Source organism: Podarcis erhardii (assembly GCF_964252035.2).
Source record: "Podarcis erhardii genome assembly, chromosome: 1".
NCBI lineage: Eukaryota > Metazoa > Chordata > Lepidosauria > Squamata > Lacertidae > Podarcis > Podarcis erhardii.
Window position 1 is genome coordinate 126015738 of NC_138497.1, and position 20524 is coordinate 126036261.

The 20524-nt window shown below is 43.9% G+C and overlaps 1 protein-coding gene across 3 annotated transcripts in view; it reads right to left on the reverse strand.

Moving 5' to 3' along the window:
• The window catches only part of MYO1B (myosin IB), a 159141-nt gene that overhangs the window by 74260 nt on the left and 64357 nt on the right, over window positions 1-20524 (reverse strand). For all 3 annotated transcript variants that reach the window (XM_081861221.1, XM_081861223.1, XM_081861222.1), the window contains one exon: window positions 18185-18300. In XM_081861221.1, the coding sequence (XP_081717347.1) occupies window positions 18185-18300 (116 nt within the window). The remainder of the gene's footprint in view (window positions 1-18184; window positions 18301-20524) is intronic.

The following is a 20524-nucleotide window of genomic DNA, read 5'->3' on the forward strand; positions in this document are numbered from 1 at the left end:
TTATCCCACTGAAATGCATAGGACACGCTGTAAGCCATAAACGAAGTTATTTGAAATCAATTTTCTATGCACCTCAGGTCCCTTGGGAGAGGCATCGAGTAATTTTTACAATTTATTGCGTGACAATTTAATCACTGTGGTGTTGTTTTCAGCCACACAAAAAAATGCACCAAGTATTTTCGCCAAGCTCTCTGGAGTTATAATTGAGCGGATAAAGGCCTAATTCTTCCATTACCTCCATGATTATGTTAACCATATCAAAGATACAAGAAAATGTGTCGCTTCATCTGCATGCTTAAACTTGCAGCCTGCTCCACCTGGCAGCAGTAAAAACCTTGCAAGGTAATGTGAGAGTGTGTCTAAGAAAAGGTACTGCTCAAATGGTGGAAGAGGAGAGATATGGCAAAAAAAATTGACTTTGCAGAAAGGCTAAAATTCTAGACAGCTGTTTTTAACAGGTAAACCTGTGGGAGTACGTAGACTCCTAACCAACTCTGCAAAAGAGGATCAGAGTTGTAGGGTGACAAAACTCATCTAGTCTGCCACCACTAACAGGCATAACATCAACACCAGCTGCCACCAACCCTTGTCCCCAGGTCACCTTAGGCAATCCAAACGAGTGCCAAGCACAAGCTGAGAGCAGGTGCATTTAAACGCTACCTTGCTTGTAGAATAAAATTCATTCTTGCTGGTAGTCTGCACAGGAAGCCTTATAGTTCTGAGTGTCAAATTAGAAGTTAACATCTTATGCATAGAAAAGGACTCTGGAGGACGATCCAGAAAAAAGTAAGAGGGAGAAAGAATGTTTCTGGATTTTGTTCTAATAGGTTTTCTTTTGCAAGCTAGCTCTTTATTTTGTAAGCTAGAACTTTTGTTTCTTTTAAAGCTGCAAACTCTTCCTAAATTCACTAAATTCACACTGCTTCACCAGGAAGTTATAAGAAGCCCCAGTGAAGCGTTCTTAACTCACCCTTCTCCTGCTTACATGTGTAGGGTTGATGATGCGTTGGGGGCAGCCCCACGACTCTCACGGCAGCCATGAAGTCCTGACCCATATCAGTGCCCAGCCCTTCATACTGTTAACATCCATAGCTGCAAACCTCAATTACCAATCCAGTCTTCTGAGCAATCATGTAATTACTGAACCAAATCAGCAGGGCTATTCACTGCCCTTTAAAAAAATGAAATAAGGGCTTGTTGTGAAGTATTCACGTAAAAGGAAACCATATTAGTCTACTACCACATGAAGGGGGGGAACCCTGCCCCCCCCACCAAATGTTCTTCAGGATGACGTGGGGTACCTATTTAAGTTACTCCATACTGAGCGGCTACATTTTCTTTGCAAAATTTGTATTTTATTACTCCCCCACCCCACCCCCAGTGCTCATTTGCCACCTCTTATTATTATTATTATTATTTATTTATTTATACCCCGCCCTCCCTGGCCAAAGCCGGGCTCAGGGCGGCTAACACCAGTAAAGTTACAATAAAAAAATAATGGGGGGGGGGAGAAACCAATTTAAAATACAAGTTAAAATACAATTTAAAAAGCAGCCTCATTTTAATAATAGCCCATAGATCAAAACCATAAGGGGAGGGAAACAGAAGGGTCAGACTGAGTCCGAACCAAAGGCCAAGCGGAACAGCTCTGTCTTGCAGGCCCTGCGGAAAGATGTCAAGTCCCTCAGGGCCCTGGTCTCTTGTGACAGAGCGTTCCACCATGTCGGGGCCAGTACTGAAAAGGCCCTGGCCCTAGCTGAGACCAATCTTACCACCTTGCGACTTGGTACCTCCAAAACGGTGTCATTTGTGGACCTTAAGGTCCTCCGTGGGGCATACCAGGAGAGGCAGTCCCGTAGGTACATGGGTCACCACCACCATTCTTAAAACCAATAAGGCACCAGGGTAAATTTAAGAAGGATTCGTAAGTTCAAGTCTCCATGCTATAGAAAGCAGCCTTCCGCAAGCTGATGCACTTGAGGTGCTTTGAATTGCAACTCCCAAACCAGCACTGCTCTGCTCATCAAGGCTGATGGGATTCAATCAATCACCTTTTCGGCATAGAGAGAATACAAAAATATGTGGGTCAAAGTATAAAACTGGCATCTGTTCAAAAAAAAAAAAGAGGAGATACTTTAAGATAGAACTATAAGTTTCAAGGTGCCTCTCAAGTCTTATAACGACGTCGTTTCACGGCGTCACTCAGAAATTTTGCTACATTCTCCATGATATCATGCCTACAGCTATTGAATAAGGAGGAAGCCCTATAGGAGTCGTCACAATTCAACTTTCTTTCAGTATGGGGTTGAAATATCTGTCCTGGATTTTTTGCATTAAATGGACAGTAGAATAAAACACGTGCAATGGTCATAGTCCAAAACATCTGGAGGGCACTGGGTTGGCAAAGACAGATTTTCAAATGCTATGAAATGTGCCTCTCTCCCCATTGACTTTTCCTGCATAATTCTGGCCCACCTTCTCAAAAACACCACTGTTTCAGCGAAGAATCTTACGTTGGTGCCCCGCAAGACGAATGCCTCGCAAGACGGAAAACTCGCTAGACGAAAGAGTTTTCCGTTTTGGAGGTGCTTCGCAAAACGAATTTCCTATGGGCTTGCTTCGCGAGACGAAAATGTCTTGCAAGTTCCTGTGGTTTTTTTCCCTCCCCCCCCCCTTTTCTAAGCCGCTAAGCCGCTTATCCGCTAAGCCGATAAGCCGCTAAAAACCGCTAAACCGCTAATAGCGCTAATCCGCTAAGCCGTCAATGGGCTTGCTTCGCAAGACGAAAAAACCACTAGACGAAGAGAATCGCGGAACGGATTCTTTTCGCCTTGCGAGGCACCACTGTATTCAAAACGAGTCTTTAATCCACTTTCTAATCCTGCCCTACTCAAAAGCCTCAGGAACAAATAAACTCTACCCATGTTAACATGTAATATTGTTAATGTTCATACCCCTTAGGCACTAAAAAGAGATCAATGTTTTAAAACAGAATCTCACAATTGCTTAGGCCTGGATTATGGGAGAATCCAGCCTCTGTGAAACAGGCACCCCTTTCTCCATAGACTTATGGCCAGGCTACAGAATATGCTCTCAAGTCACCTTCTATTACAGAAAGACAGGGTATAGAACAGGCATAGGCCAACTCTGGCCCTCCAGATGTTTGGGACTAGTCCCAAACATCTGGAGGGCCAGAGTTGGTCTATGCCTGGTATAGACTCATAGAATTGTGGAGTTAAAGGGGGTCCCAAGGATCATCTAGTCCACCCCCCCTGCAATGCAAGAATCCTGCCCACAGTCCCTGGGTGGGCTCGAACCTGCAACCACAGCCAGAGACACTGACCCGTTGTGCCACAGGGCAGGCAGTGATGTCTTGGTTTTTAGTCCAAGCAAAACCAAGACGAATCTTTTAACATGGGCCCCAAGGACAAGGCGCCAGGGGTCATTGCTGAAGACTATCACGCAAAGCGTGTTCTCCCTAAAATGAGAGCACGGGTTGCGGTGGGGGCCGCCAGGCCAGCCCTCTGTTGCCAGGCAGGTTAATGGTTAGTGCCTGACACAATGATTGGCTGACCAGGTTGCTGGGGCAAATTGCATGTAGCAAATTGTGTGGGTGGGACCATAGGCTTTACATATTGGGGCTCACTACAGTGGTGCCCCGCAAGACGAATGCCTTGCAAGACGGAAAACCCGCTAGACGAAAGGGTTTTCCGTTTTGGAGGCGCTTCGCAAACGAATTTCCCTATGGGCTTGCTTCGCAAGACGAAAATGTCTTGCGAGTTCCTGCGGGGTTCCCCCCCCTTTTTCTAAGCCGCTAAGCCGCTTATCTGCTTATCCGCTAAACCAATAAGCCGCTAAAAGCCACTAATAGCACTAATCCGCTAATCCGTCAATGGGCTTGCTTCGCAAGACGAAAAAACGCTAGATGAAGAGACTCGCGGAACGGATTCTTTTCCTCTTGCGAGGCACCACTGTACTTCTGCTTTCTCTTTCGCAGTGAGCATCGGATCACCCGCCCGCCCGCCCGCCCTGTTTTCCGGTTGACCTTGCTTTGCCTGTCATGTGGTCGTCTGCCGTTGGGGCAGGGGCCTAGTAGGAATTTTGCCATTTGGCTGATTGGTTGGTGCCATCTGGTTTTTGCCTACTACTTAGCAATTTGTCACAACTTGTAAGGTTGCGGTTAGGCATTGGTTATAAAAATTGGTGGTGGAGGGGTCAGGATAGGCTGGGCCTGCCCCTCCAATGGTGCTGGAAGGGAATTCTGTTAAAGGAATCCAAGGGCTTGCCACGATTTCGTCCAATCCCTGAAATGGGACCAGGGCCGGCAAGCCTTGGGGAGCTGGTTGGGTGAGCGGTGAGGGACTGTCGCTCAGCTCAACTGATCCCCAACATTGTTTTCCTTTCACTGGCTTCCGAGGGAGTTCGGATAGTCAATTCTGTCCCAGGCGGGGGGACAGATAGTCATAAACAATGCCTAAGCAACCACTCACAGATTTTGTATTTTAATAAAGTTGTGGCCAAAATAGTGCCAAAAACCTTAAACTAAAATTACGTGTGAATTGTGAATTATTTCGAGGGGTGGCTTGGGGACCTCCACACGCAACAAGAAAGAGAGAGACAGAACTTTTTCGGACAAGAGAAACACGCGTTATGATGAGATGCTTGTGAGAGCGGTACATGCTTCCCTTTGAACGTTCCCTTTTTGTCCTGAAATCCCTCATTTCAGCGAGACGATACCCAGTCAATTTTCTGGGGCCAGAACAAACACTACAAACACAACCCTTCTTGCCCCCCCCCGAAACACTGTCCCCCCCCACCGTAAGCAAACAACAGCGCAGTCTGTCCCTGCTGCTTACTCACAGCAGGTGGGACATCCTTCTCATACAATGTCCCCACCATCTGGAATACCCTCAATGCCTCCGAGTCTAATTGACTCATAGCTCTTTTCAAACCTCACATTAAGGCACACTGCTTCCATTTGCCTTGCAAGCACCAACTCTTAATGCTCCAAGGGGGAAGGGGGGGGGAGGAAAACCAGCCATTTCCACTCATTTTCCTTTTCATCCTATCCCACTAATAAGACTCACAAACGGCTGTGCATATTTTTCTCATTTGCGCATACGCAGTTTTAAGTACGCCACTTTTACATTTTTGAGCCACATGCTCAATTGCAGGAACTGAAACGTTCCTTTTACCATTTTATTTTATTTTATTTATTTTTTTGAAAAAATGTGATACGAGTAGATTTCATGGTGTGTGGTTTTTATAAAGGCGACGGGGAGTGGGGGAGAGTAATTGTACAAGAAGAGGGAAAGGGCATGGTACACGATACCGAGAATTAAGATTTACACAAACCTTAAAGTTGAAGTCACACTTTTAGTACATTAAGGAAAACTTACTAACTTGATCAATATATTTTTAAAGCAGAAAAGGGACAATAAATTTGTTCTCTCTCTCTTTTTAGTTAATATTGAGGACTGTCGTTTATTATAACTGCTCTCAATGTAATATTTCACTTCCCTTTGGGGAAATAATTCAATTTTGCGATTCTGTTTACACCTACAATTGGCGGGGGGGGGGCAGCAGGGAGAGATATAAGGGGAATGGAACCTCTTTATCATTTCTCTGACTTGCATGCTTCTTTCTCTGAATAATCAATGGCAATTTATTTTGAGAGAGACCCTTTCTCATATCCCAAGGGTATCATTTTAAACATAATTGTAATGGGAAATATGTTTTGGTCGTTTCTGGGGGGGCATTATTCTGCACATATTCCTGCTAAAGTAAGGTTCACTGTAGTTAGATGCATGCTTAATGGGATGGGGGAAGTGAGAGAACTTTTTAAAATAACTGCTTCTCTATACACAACTTCAACTAACTGATGTGCTACCAGGTGTGAGTTTAGCCATTCAGTTTACAACCTTGAACTCGCACAAGAAAATATCATCAAGATTAAAAATAAAAGTGGGGAGAAAAAAGTTGAAGTTCTTAATATTGAAAAGTGAAAATCATAGTGCATCTAAAAGAAAGAAAGAAAGAAAGAAAGAAAGAAAGAAAGAAAGAAAGAAAGAAAGAAAGAAAGAACAGTGGTACCTTGGGTTACATACGCTTCAGGTTACATACGCTTCAGGTTACAGACTCCACTAACCCAGAAATAGTACCTTGGGTTAAGAACTTTGTTTCAGGATGAGAACAGAAATAATGCTCCGGCGGCATGGTGGCAGCAGGAGGCCCCATTAGCTAAAGTGGTGCTTCAGGTTAAGAACAGTTTCAAGTTAAGAACAGACCTCCAGAACGAATTAAGTACTTAACCCGAGGTACCACTGCATACACATACACATTGCTTTAATATAATATGTTTCTACAACATTACCTAGAATTCAGAAACCTAAAAATGCTAAAGCAGGTTTTATTTGAGCTTTCACTCCAATATTGGGGTGGGTGAGTGGGTGTGCATGAGAGAGAGAGATCACCAGCTAAATGTCTGAAATAAGGATGGAACTATGTTAGGGACGTGGGTGGCACTGTGGGTTAAACCACAGAGCCTAGGCTTGCCGATCAGAAGGTTGGCAGTTCGAATACCCGCAATGGGGTGAGCTCCCATTGCTCGGTCCCAGCTCCTGCCAACCTAGCAGTTCAAAAGCACGTTAAAGTAGATAAATAGGTACCACTCTGGTGGGAAGGTAAACGGTGTTTCCGTGTGCTGCTCTGGTTCGCCAGAAGCGACTTGGTCATGCTGGCCACATGACTCGGAAGCTGTACGCCTGCTCCCTCGGCCAATAAAGTGAGATGAGCGCCGCAACCCCGGAGTCATCCACGACTGGACCTAACGGTCAGGGGTCCTTTTACCTTTTCCTTATGTTAGGATTGCTATGTTAGTATACGGATAATAAAATCCTCAACCTGCATGACCAAATGTATGGCACATACCCATCAACTGTTGGGGGGGCTGTGCTCTCGTGTGGGTCATGTGACTCGCGTTAGAGTTTGTCCCTGAAGACATGCATCCCCAGTTTGAGCTGGGACATGTTGGAGCTATAGTGGTACTAGTCACATAAGAAAAACTACCACAGAGATTTCTGAGGAGATTTCACCCCTCCCATATCCAAGAATCTCCTGACGAGTCTGCTGATTCTCCAGAGAGGAGGAGCAGTGTTCTGCTTTCTACTTATTCAGCTCCAGCACCAAGTCAGTCAGTCAGTCAGTCAGTCAGTCAGTCAGTGTGTCCGGGAGAGAGAGAGAGACTGAGTGTTAGAGATCGTGTGTAGAGATAAGGTTGCTGCTAAGAGCAGCTGCAGACACTCAGTGCAGCATTCATTTATGCTTAGACCTATTTAGCTCTGTATATAGTTTTATATTATAGTTGTAGTTATAGAATAAAAGAAGATATTCTACAGAGCTGCTCTCCGAGTCGTTTATACACTGCTAGACTCTGCTATACTCTGCTGTGCGACGACTGTATTGTGGAAGTGAATCCGGTGCTCACAACTCTAAGCTGTGAGTCCACAGCACTTTGACCTGTTCCTGGGCAGAAGGTGGTCTCTGGAAGTGCTACCCAGCTCGCCAAGCCCAGTCTGGGTTGAAGTGCATGAGTCCAGTTGGTGCACTGGCTCAGGGGCGATGCTGACAATTTCAACATTTTCAAAAGCAAGGGGTCCATGGTTTGACTTTTGGAAAAACAGGGGGTCTGCAGTACTTGGCTTATTAAGAGCCACTGCTCTAAGCCAAAGCCACCATTCAATTCTGTCTTTAACATTTAAGTTATCAAAAACTTTTGGTTCCATCTTGTACGCGTTTAATATAATTATGTGTATCTTAATAGCTAGAAACTTTTGTTCCCTTTTATAAATCCAAAGCTTCCCAGACCAAATATAGTTAAAACAAAAATCCCAAATTCAAGCAAGATAGGCTAGCCTATTTATTAAGGATTTGCTTAGTGGGTGAGGTTCAAGCTATCAGCTTTTCAGCAAAATAGCTGTTTCTAAGGACTTATTGCTGCCACCCTTATTGTTACTTTGAATAATGGCCAAAGGCACTTAGGGCAACAGATGGATGCCATTTGTATGCTGTAAATTGAAGCAGGCAGGGGAAAAATAAAGCCTTAAATATAAATGACACATTTTCAATGAAAGGGACAGGCAGCTGCTGTTAATTGCAACTGGGGGCCTCTACAACTAATGGTCATATTTTCTAGGAACAAAGGGAATATAAGAGAGAACCATCAGCACTCGTGCCAAATACTTTAGTTTACATCTCTTTCATTTACACAGGGCACATCTTCACACTTCCTATTTAGAATAACAACTTAAACTAAGCAATGTTGACTTCTGACTCCCTTACCACTTTTGGAGTTGGGTGATGGGTTTGACGCTTTACAGTTTTCTGAAATCCATCCATAAACTGACATGTCGGAAACTGCTGGGTCCAGGTTTACTTGGGGGGGGCGCGGAATTATGCCCCCCATCACCGCCGCACCTGGTCAGAATGTCACTACTATCTCAGAACTTAATCTGCATCCCACAAGTTCACTAAAGGCCAAATTGAAAATCAGCTCACATTTCACTTTTTAAGACAATGGGAGCATTTCCTTGTCTAAAATTAAGACCAAACTTAGGGTTTACCGTTCAGACATTTGTCCGAATGCAAGAAGAGTGGAGACTGGGAAACGCTGCTCCTTGCACACATTTGGTGCAGAATCATGGAATTGGAAGGGACCCCAAGGGTCATCTAGAGTCTAGACCAACTCCCTGAAATGCAGGAATCTCAGCCAAAGCCGAGTGTAAATGTCTAAATGAACCTATGCACATACAATTTGTGTGTAGGCTCTGCCCATGTGGCTGAGGACCCTAAGGAATGGAGGCAGAGTGGGTGGTCATGCTCTCCCCGCCCCCTGCTCATTTGGGCAAACATCTGAACACTGCTAAAACATCTGTCTCTCCAAGACCAGCTATCTTCAAGACCAAAGCTCCTAAAATCTCAATGGCGTAGTTTTCTTATTATGATTATTATTAATAATAAATGCATTGATGATGATGATGATGATGATACAGTGGTACCTTGCTTCTCAAACACCTTGGTACTCAAACAACTCGGAACCCAAACACTGCAAACCCGGACATAAGTGTTCCGGTTTGCGAACTTTTTTCAGAAGTCGAACATGCTCCGTTTTGAGTGCCACACTTTCGTTTTGAGTGTTACGCTGGTGATTTGAGTGTTACACTTCCATTTTGAGTGTTACACTGAGGTCTGTCTGTTTTTGCTTATTTATTTTGCATTTTTGTTTTTGCAGCTTTTTTGTTTTGTTTTTGTGACTGTGTGGAACCCAGTTCAGCTACTGATTGATTGATTGATTGATTGATTGTGTGACTGCAGTACATTGCTTATTGCTTTCCTTTTATGGTCTCGTTAGATCATAAAATTCATGTTAAATTGCAGTTTTAGGGGTTGTTTTTAAAAGTCTGGAACGGATTAATCGTTTTGCATTACTTTCTATGGGAAAGCGTGCCTTGGTTTTGGAACGCTTTGGTTTCGGAACGGACTTGAGGAACGAATTAAGTTTGAGAACCAAGGTACCACTGTAATAGAATTGCACATCCCCTTCAATGTTTAACCACCCTAGTTACATGTGGAAAGTTAGGATCTCATCTAAGTGGGGAAGTCTTGGTTTTCAGGGCATTGGTCATATAGGAGACAAGGGTTGCCAACCAAACAGAAATAGAAATGGCCTGGTTGTGGTTTAGATTTGCTTCTAAGCCAGTAGCCAGAAATCAAGGAGCGAGATGGGAAAGGCCTCCCCATCAGCTTTTAAATTGTGCACCTTAGGTGAACAGACTCCCTCTGCATTAAATACTACTAACTTCATCCATTTTTCCAGAGAGCTCCAAGCACTGGGCACAATTTTTTAAAAAATACAGTTGGCAATCCTGCATAAGCAGCCTGGTATCTTTTAATGACTGTCTGTGTTTTTTCCTCTTTCTAAATGTACTTGCGAGGCCGCACAGTAGTCTACAATGGAAGTGTCCATGTGTCAATGCTCAAAGACTGCAGATGTGTTTACGTTTACAAGCGCATTGTTTTCTCAGCTTTACTTTTCCTCACTGAGAAAAGGCCCCAACATCATTAAGCTACGGTCGGAATCTGGTAGAACCAATTTGCAAAACCGCTTCCCATTACATAAACAAACTGTAGCTCTCAATGCAATTCTAATCCTACAGAACCAATTAATTAAAAATATATCTATATGTGGAATCGAGAGCAGAAGTGCATGCCATCTCCTAAAATTTTTTACAGGCCATTAAATACTCCAGACACAAAGAAGTTTCATTAAGAAAATACACATATACAATATGGTGAAATACTGAAGTTAGCAGTTCTCTCGCCAAATGCTCACTTTATGAACATTACTTTATAAACTTGGTCACCAAAGCAAGACTGACAGTAGTTCACTATGAACATTGAGCAATAAGAGATCTTGCTGGTAACAGGAAATCTAAACAGTGTTCTAGTGAAAGAATTTTAACTATTTCTGATTCATAATCCTGACATACAAGAACAAGAACATTAGGAATTTCACAAAGAAGTGAGCACTGCAAAGTATTTTAGAGGAGGTCTTAGGATAGGAGTGCCAACTGAAATTTAATTTAGGTATCCACTAGGGTTGCCATATTGCCTAATTCACCAGGTTTTACCTTGATTCTGGGACACGGGTGGCGCTGTGGTATAAACCACAGAGCCTAGGGCTTGCCGATCATAAGGTCGGTGGTTCAAATCCCCGTGATGGGGTGAGCTCCCGTTGTTCGGTCCCAGCTCCTGCCCACCTAGCAGTTTGAAAGCACGTCAAAGTGCAAGTAAATAAATAGGTACCACTCCGGCGGGAAGGTAAACGGGATTTCCATGTGCTGCTCTGGTTCACCAGAAGTGGCCTTGTCATGCTGGCCACATGACCTGGAAGCTGTCTGCGGACAAACGCCGGCTCCCTTGGCCTATAGAGCAAGATGAGCGCCACAACCCCAGAGTCCGCAACTGGACCTAACGGTCAGGGGTACCTTTACCTTTACCTATACCTTGATTCTAGCCATGCTACTAGGTGTATCCAATTCCCAATTTTCATTAAAAAGAGAAAAGAGATTCAAGTCCTTCAAGAACTCAAGAGACAAACTGTGCAAGCATCACTATGTCCAATTCTTTCATGAGAAATGTGCCTACTAACATATTTAAGTGTTCTTAGCCAATGAGTGAAGTCACAACTACAACTGACATTTGGGAGAGATGTGTTAAGCCATGGTATAAACTATAGCAGCCATGGGGAACCTCTGACCTGTTCCTCACCTACCCCACATCTGATGCCATAAGGGATTACCCAAACAGAATATTTTTGTCTGCCTTCTAAAAGACAGAAATGACTTGTAAGTAAGAAGTTTCTCAAACTGTGCCATACAGACTACTGGGATACCCATAAATTCCATTCAGGTGATCCACAAAAAGGTTGAAGAACACGAAGGAATATGTGTCCTTTGCTCTGTACTCAATTTATTTTATTTTATTTGCTGATACTGGAGACAGAGAGGCTGCTTTGACCGAGCCAAATTACCAGAAGCAGCTTGCAAAGCCCTGGGGCCCATGGTTTTCATTACACTACAGGAATGGAAACGTCTTAACTTTTCCCTAAAAATGTGCCAGTTTGGTGTGGCTCTTCTCAGCAGCCTGGGCCTCAAGACCAAATATTTTATTTTCACTAATGTGTTTGTTTTTTTAATTAGCATCACTCTGCTGCACTGTGCTATGTTGTGCTTGTTCCATACAGATTAAGTATGTGCTTTGATTATGGAGGACAAAAATGTTTAAGGGGTATGATGAAACCCCCAACCATTTTCATGGGGTCTGGGAGTTCGGGGTGAAGTTTGCTGCAGGGCATGTCTGGCGAATTCCACACAGCCAGGGAGAATGCAAAAGTATCTGCATCATCGCACTGTTAACATCCACATAGATCTGAGAGGCCCGAGGGAAGACATAGCTGCACAGTGAATTCCACAACCCCCTACACACTAATCTGCAAAAAAATAAAAAAATAAAAATGCAACTTCCTTTTAGAAAAAGTTAGCAGAATTCTCCATGCCTTCTGGACACTTTCAAACCACCACCCAGTTCCACAGGGATTGATGTGAACATACACCACACAGAGAGAATTATGTATTCAAAATAGGTGGGAGTTCTATAAAAAGATAGCTATGCACACATTTTTAAACCATTCATCCAAGTTTTCTTCCCCACTTTTTTAATATATGGTATATGATTTCTCCCTCCCGCAAGACTCCAGCTCAGATAGATGAATTATGTTGTTGTTTAGTCATTTAGTTGTGTCCGACTCTTTGTGACCCCATGGACCAGAGCACGCCAGGCACTTCTGTCTTCCACTGCCTCCCTCAGTTTGGTCAAACTCATGCTGGTAGCTTTGAGAACACTGTCCAGCCATCTCGTCCTCTGTCGTCCCCTTCTACTTGTGCCCTCCATCTTTCCCAACATCAGGGTCTTTTCCAGGGAGTCTTCTCTTCTCATGAGTTGTGGCATGAATTATATCTGCCACAAAAAGGCCTAACATCTCAGTGTACATAATACTGTTCAATAACAGTTCAATACTGAAACCAGGAAAGCTAAGCAGTACATAATTATCAGGTTAAAGGACACTCAGTGTCCTTTTGAGACCACCCTACCTTGCCTGAGTCTACTTTTCACTTTTGTTTCACTGGAACCCTGATTGCTTTAAAAAGTATCAATTCTTGGTAAGACTTAAAATTAGGCTGGAACTGTAATTAACAAGTTTCCAAGCACAATGCTGCAGGAGGAGCCATATATAACCACATGGCTGGCTATACTGCTACAGGAAATTTAGGAGGTTCCTCTCTTCTCCACCCAAAACTGCCACCCCGAGGGGAGGGGACACAATAAACAACTATTTATTTTGCTTATATACACACACATTTAAATAGTGCCTCTAATATCTGTCATTAATGTAGAAGCCAAGTACAGGGTGGGGGCATCCACCATTTGGACCCAGAAATGTGGTTAATTTAGTAGCTAATAGGGCTTTTAAAATGTTAACAAAAAGAGACAGTGCCTTGCTTGTCCTCATAAGACACATTTCCCCTACCTTGCCACATATAATAATAATAATAATAATTTATTATTTATACCCCGCCCATCTGGCTGAGTTTCCCCAGCCACTCTGGGCGGCTCCCAATCAGTATTAAAAACAATACAGCATTACATATTAAAAACATCCCTGAACAGGGCTGCCTTAAGATGTCTTCTGAACGTCAGGTAATTCTTTATCTCTTTGACATCTGATGGGAGGGCGTTCCACAGGGCGGGCGCCACTACCGAGAAGGCCCTCTGTCTGGTTCCCTGTAGCCTCACTTCTCGCAATGAGGGAACCGCCAGAAGGCCCTCGGCGCTGGATCTCAGTGTCCGGGCTGAACGATGGGGGTGGAGACGCTCCTTCAGGTATACAGGACCGAGGCCGTTTAGGGCTTTAAAGGTCAGCACCAACACTTTGAATCGTGCTCGGAAACGTACTGGGAGCCAATGCAGATCTCTCAGAACCGGTGTTATGTGGTCCCGGCGGCCACTCCCAGTCACCAGTCTAGCTGCCGCATTCTGGATTAATTGCAGTTTCCGGGTCACCTTCAAAGGTAGCCCCACGTAGAGCGCATTGCAGTAGTCCAAGCGTGAGATAACTAGAGCATGCACCACTCTGGCAAGACAGTCCGCGGGGAGGTAGGGTCTTAGCCTGCGTACCAGGTGGAGCTGGTAGACAGCTGCCCTGGACACAGAGTTAATCTGCGCCTCCATGGACAGCTGTGAGTCCAAAATGACTCCCAGGCTGCGCACCTGGTCCTTCAGGGGCACAGTTACCCCATTCAGGACATATACCTTGCCACATACCTTGCCTAGGACCCTCGTACCTACGGGACCGCCTCTCCTGGTTTGCCCCACAGAGGACCTTAAGGTCCATAAATAGCAACACCCTAGAGGTCCCAGGCCCTAAGGAAGTTAGATTAGCCTCAACTAGAGCCAGGGCCTTTTCAACACTGGCTCCAGCCTGGTGGAACACTCTGTCTCATGAGACCAGGGCCCTGCAGGATCTGATTTCTTCCCACAGGGCCTGTAAGACAGAGTTGTTCCGCCTGGGCTTTGGCTTAGAATCAGTTTGATTCCCTCCCCCTCTTCCTTTTTTTCTTTCTCCTCCTGTGATGAGGTGGCATTTTAATGTTTTAATGTTGTATTTTAATCTTGTTTTTTAAGTTGTATTTTAATCAACTTGCTTTTATTATTGGTTGTTAGCCGCCCTGAGCCCGGTCTTGGTTGGGGAAGGCGGGGTATAAATAAAAAAATATTTATTTATTTATTTATTTATTATTATTATTAATCTGTTATGCATGCAACTCAAGCCATATGCAGACCCTCCAAGTGTCCCTATTTTCCAGGGACAGTCCCACATTTGCAGAAGCTGTCCCAGTTTCAGATTTGATCCTCGAATGTCCTAATCATAGAATTGTAGAGTTGGAAGAGACCATGAGGGTCAACTAGTCCAACCCCTGCAATGCAGGAATCTTTTCCCCAATGTGAGTTTTGAACCCACAACCCTGAGATGAAGAGTCTCATGCTCTACCAGCTGAGCTATCCTTAGGACGTTCCTATTTTTTGTCGAAGAAATGTTGGTGAGTATGGAGTTATGTCACCCCTGAGGCAAGGAGATAAGTATCTATAGAACCTGAAGGCAGCCCTGCATAAGGAATACCCTCACAACAGATGCCAGGGAGATAAGTAACTATACAGTGGTACCTCGGGTTAAGTACTTAATTCATTCTGGAGGTCTGTTCTTAACCTGAAACTGTTCTTAACCTGAAGCAACACTTTAGCTAATGGGCCTCCCGCTGCTGCAATGCCGCCGCTGCATGATTTCTGTTCTCATCCTGAACCAAAGTTCTTAACCTGAGGTAATATTTCTGGGTAACCTGAAGCGTATGTAACCTGAGGTACCACTGTACAACCTTTAGAAGACACCTGAAGGCAGCCTGGTATGGGGAAGCTTTTAAATGTTTAATGTTTTAGAATGTTCTTATAGTGAGAGCTGGACCATAAAGAAGGCTGATCGCCGAAGAATTGATGCTTTTGAATTATGGTGCTGGAGGAGACTCTTGAGAGTCCCATGGACTGCAAGAAGATAAACCTATCCATTCTTAAGGAAATCAGCCCTGAGTGCTCACTGGAAGGACAGATCCTGAAGCTGAGGCTCCAATACTTTGGCCACCTCATGAGAAGAGAAGACTCCCTGGAAAAGACCCTGATGTTGGGAAAGATGGAGGGCACAAGTAGAAGGGGACGACAGAGGACGAGATGGTTGGATAGTGTTCTTGAAGCTACCAGCATGAGTTTGACTAAACTGCGGGAGGCAGTGGAAGACAGAAGTGCCTGGCCTGCTCTGGTCCATGGGGTCACAGAGAGTCAGACACAACTAAACGACTAAACAACAGCAATGTTCTTATTGCCCAGAGTGGCTGGGGCAACCCAGTGAGATGGGTGGGGGTATTATTATTATTATTATTATTATTATTATTATTATTATTATTAAAAGGATGTCCCTATTTTCATCAGATAAATGTTGGCGGGTATGCATATGTACTAATAAGCGGCACGTGAATACCAGATAAGAGCGAATCAACTTAAGTTGGAAGGAACTGTTATTTAAGATTTTGTTTTCCTGATGTCTGTCTTTAATTTGTTCTCCAGTGATACAGAACTGCACATCCCATGACCTCTTAGCCTGACATTTGCCTTCCTGCTTCCTCAGCACATTTTTCCCTCGCTGCTCAAAGTGAGATCGGGCAGAAGTGGGCCAGAACCACACAAAGCACACCAGCAAAAGTTTTTTCTTTGCCCTCCGGCAAAATCGCAGCAGTAGTTAAGTTGGTCTCAGAGGCGGCGCTTGAGACTTCCATGCAGAGCTTTGACATTGAATGCCAATGCTTATCCGCTTGTAGACATGAGGATTTCATGGCCTCCTTGGCAAACACAGATTCCTGTTATCTCTTGGGGATTTTCCTAGTGATACATCTGCAGATGCTGCTGACACACTGGGGAGCACCTAGAATGCAGAGATGGCCCAGGCTATTGCCATGATTATTCCTATACCAGGCATCCTCTCCTGTCGCACAGAACTAAACAATTTCAATGGTTTTCTGAGAAGGCAAAAGCAACAAAAGGAGTGGGGTGAAGGATAAAGAACAAATCCCCCATTTCTTCCAAAAAGGACCAGACTGAGAATCTGAGTACAAGTAAATCTTAGAACAGAGTTGTTCCTCAGCTGCAACTCCCACCAACTCCCAGCTGAGGGAATTGGGAGCAGTTAGAAATTCAGAGGCATAAGCTACCGTATTTTTTGCTCTATAAGACTCACTTTTTCCCTCCTAAAAAGTAAGGGGAAATGTGTGTGCTTCTTATGGAGCGAATGCAGGCTGCGCAGCTATGACAGAAGCCAGAACAGCAAGAAGGATCGCTGCTTTCACTGCGCAGCGATCCCTCTTGCTGTTCTGGCTTCTGAGATTCAGAATATTTTTTCTTCTTGTTTTCCTCCTCCCAAAAATAGGTGCATCTTGTGGTCTGGGTGCGTCTTATAGAGCGAAAAATACGGTAATGGCCAAATGGCACCCTAAGCCTAGGCTACAGTAGCGACAATGGAAGGTCTAGACACCTTTTTTTGCCATGGAATTTATCATCATCATCATCATCATCGTCATCATCTCTATACAGCTTCATTTTTAATGAAAAAACCCTCAACACATCAAAACATCAAACACTTAATTTATATAGCTGCCCCCATAGCAGAAGTACTCTAGGAATTCAGTGTGGTGTAGTGGTAGAGTGTCGGACTAGGACCTGGGAGATAAGGGTTCAATTCCCCACTCAGTCATGAAGCTCAAGTGATCTCAGGTCAGTCACAGCCTCTTAGCCTACCTCACAGGGTCGTTGTAGGGATTAACTGAGGAGGAGGGTGAACCATGTGCCCCTTGTTGAAAAAGCAGGGATATATATGCAAAGCCCTATTCCCAATTTGAAATTACATATACCCAATCTCAATTCACAAGGTTTCAGTTTGCAGAGAAATCAGAACATTTAATCATGGAACTTTCTTGATACAGAGCAAGGGCAAAAGCGAGGTGACAGGGAAGTTTTTTAGAAACAGAAAGTGCAACTAAAATTGTGACAGGAAGAAGGAAAAGAAGGGAGTGATGAAGGACAGAGGGCCCACATCCCTGGCTAAAGGAAGAAAGGCACTTTGACCCAGTTAACATTACAAAACAAATTGAGTTGGGAATCTCCATTTGTAAACCGCGGCTTAGCACAAATAAGAAAACTGAAGATTGTGGTTGCAGCCCTCCTTCCCCAATCCTGCTGATGACATGCCTCCCAGGGCTAAGTCACGGTCTGGCTTCGCATTTGACCTCCAAAGTTGGGCTCATAGTTTGTCTCATTCCTGATAAGCCACGAGTTTCAACCAAGATTTGTTCTTGGCTCCCAGCACATGATTTGTGGAGATTCAGAGGTAATGCTAAGCCAGACCACAGCTTAGCCAGAAGTAGCATGGCAACAGCAAGAAGACCAGGGAAGGAACGTGGAGGCTTGACTTAACATTATACGCGACATGTCTACCATTTCAGCAAGCAGGTAGTCCTAACCCAGCTTGCCTTGCAAGGTTAACCTTTCAACTTTTCCATGTCCATCCATTCATTTGCAAATACTCCTCCAGCCACTTCCTCTCCCTCCCTGCCTCCCAGTCAGGTCTAGTTACTGAAGGCAGGAAGAGTAGGAGAGAGCGCAAAACACAGGGCTCCTATTTTCAGTGGCCACCAGGCATCTGCTGTGTCATCTAATTCTGGCCTAGGATGTAAGTAGAAAGCAGCGTCATCTGTAAGACCAACGTCTATCACAATCAGTGAACAAAATATCCAGATTTCTTCCCTCGGAACAAAAAATTCTGCGATTAAACTTAGAGCTAATCAAAGGCACGATGGATCAAACACATTCTGTGACTTGCAGGAAACAGCTGTTCCCATCTATAAACTGCATTTCTTGAAGAAGAAGAAGAAGAAGAAGAAGAAGAACCTGAAACTTTTTACATACTTACATGTGAGGTCTGAGTTCATAGAAGTTTCTGTTTCTGTATTCTTCCACTTTTTCTGGGGAATAAATAGGGAGCAATCTGTATGGATTTATCGATATCACCACACTACCGATGTAAGTCTGCCGAAAAGAAAGAATGCAGAGTGGAGTTTTAACAGCTGATGTGACAATTTAACTTACAAAACACGTTAAGGAATGCTTACCTCTCTCTACCTTATCATTTGCATTGGAACAATTATCATCTGAACTCCCCAAATACGAAGGAAATTTCAAAACTGGCCAAATTAAAAAACAACCACCCAGCTTTAATTCTAAAAAGTAAAGTGAAATACAGGATTAACTTGATGAATTCATCATGAAATATTATTTTGCCTTTAAGAACACAAAACCAGCAAGTCAGTAGAGGATAACACTCTTAATATCAGGGTCGTAGGTTGGAGTCATACGCTGGGTGAAATAATCATGCATTGCAGGGGGTATGGTCTCTTCCAACTCTATAAATCTGTGATTCTGTGAAGAATGTTTTTGGATTTGTTTAGGCCTGTGCATACTTTACAAAGTGAGAAGCATTATGCTATAACCTACCCTAAAGGCTCTGTTGCTCCATTTAAAAGGATGTAAATCCCCAAGGGGGGGGGGCGGGGAGCCCTTCATATTTAGTAATATTGAAGAGCGTTTTGGCAAAACGTCACGTTCGTACTTTACAAATGCTCAAAAAGCAGGCTGACTTCACCTCTCATTACTGAATGGCAAGAGGAAAATACAGCTGGAAGTGAAGACAGATGAACCGTGATTTGATACCATATAATCAGCAAAGGTCCCAAGAAACTGAGGGGGGAAAGTCTCAAACAACTACCGCACAAAAGCATTGCATATTTGAACTCAAATTCTTCGGCGGGGGCGGGGGGGGGGGTTGGAATCTTCTTCAGGCAACATAAGGGGAAATTAAGCAAGATACAAAAGGTTGTCGTCTGAGGAGAACTGGGGGTGCTATTTTTTCTTTTTTTGTAAGCTGTTCTGATATTCTGAGAGTGAGAAACCAGCTGTTCACCAGTGTGCTGTAAATCCAGTATACCACATCCTAAAATAACCCATTTTATTCAAGAGGTCAAAGAACGATGTTCTATTGTTGAAGCTGAAGTACGTCAAGAAGTCACTGCTTTGGGTTCGGTACGACTCAGAAAGAACTCTTTGCACTAATTTAGTCACCTACAGATTCACTCCAAAGTTAACTGTGTTACAGTCCCAGCAATGGGAAGAGGTGGGGGGTGCGGAACGCCAGGGAAAGAGAATTTTCCCACACAAAACCCTCCTTCCCATCAGGACTCCAGTATAAACAAGTCCAGATATAAATGACTTAATTCCTTGAGCATGGAATGAGTGCAATTGCATTCCAGCGATGAAAACAGAACTCCTATGGGTAGGGGGAAGAAAATGCCACAGCATCGAAGGGATTAGAATATCCACGGCTTGCTGCAAGTTCTTATACTGCTACTATTTTGGAACTGTAGCCCCAAAGGACTGGTCTCGTGGTCAAAGCACAGGAAGACATTGATCTTAATTCCTCTCTCTCTAACCATTGCAAAGCCATGGATCTGCTCATTATTTGAGCCGCTGAGATCCAAAACAAACACAAACCAGCAGGTAGACAGATCCAGTTCCCACTCATCCCATCACTGTGTGACATAATACAATAATGAACTGGGCCCACAAGGGCTTGTAAGGCAATGACCCAAAGAGGCGAAAAGAGATTATCCTGAAATAGAATGTTATTCTGCTCTGGAGGCAATAAGTACCAGTGGACACTCTTGGTTGCTCTCAGTCTAAAGGCACCTTGAACTGGCAAGAGGTGAAAAATAGAAACAGGAAAATAGCAAGAAATTGTATTATGGTAGCTACTCTGCCCCAGAAGTAAAATCAGAAGTGGCCTTTTTGGAGGTTTGCAGTATGAATACTACATGGATCTTCCTTGTGAGAGCACACACAGTGTTCTCCCAAAATCAGAACAGCATATACATGCATACTCAGTAAAAACTCTGGAACAGTCCCTTAGCAACCAATCATTTCAGAGTTTCTAGAAATGCTGCCTCCCCTATTCATTAATACTAGTTCTTTCTTACCAGACGCTCTCATCTCAAAAAGTTCACACATTCTAAAATATGGAAAAATGCCCTGGATCATGCTCAATCAATTTCTGCAACGAAAGCCCATTAAAACCTCTGATAGAAAAAGCCATTCACCGTAGCACACACAGTGGTGTGGTGCAGCTGGGCGATTGTTGACCCTGGACTCAATGGCCTCATCAGGCCATGCTTATTACTTCAGTTGTGAAGAACACAATGGA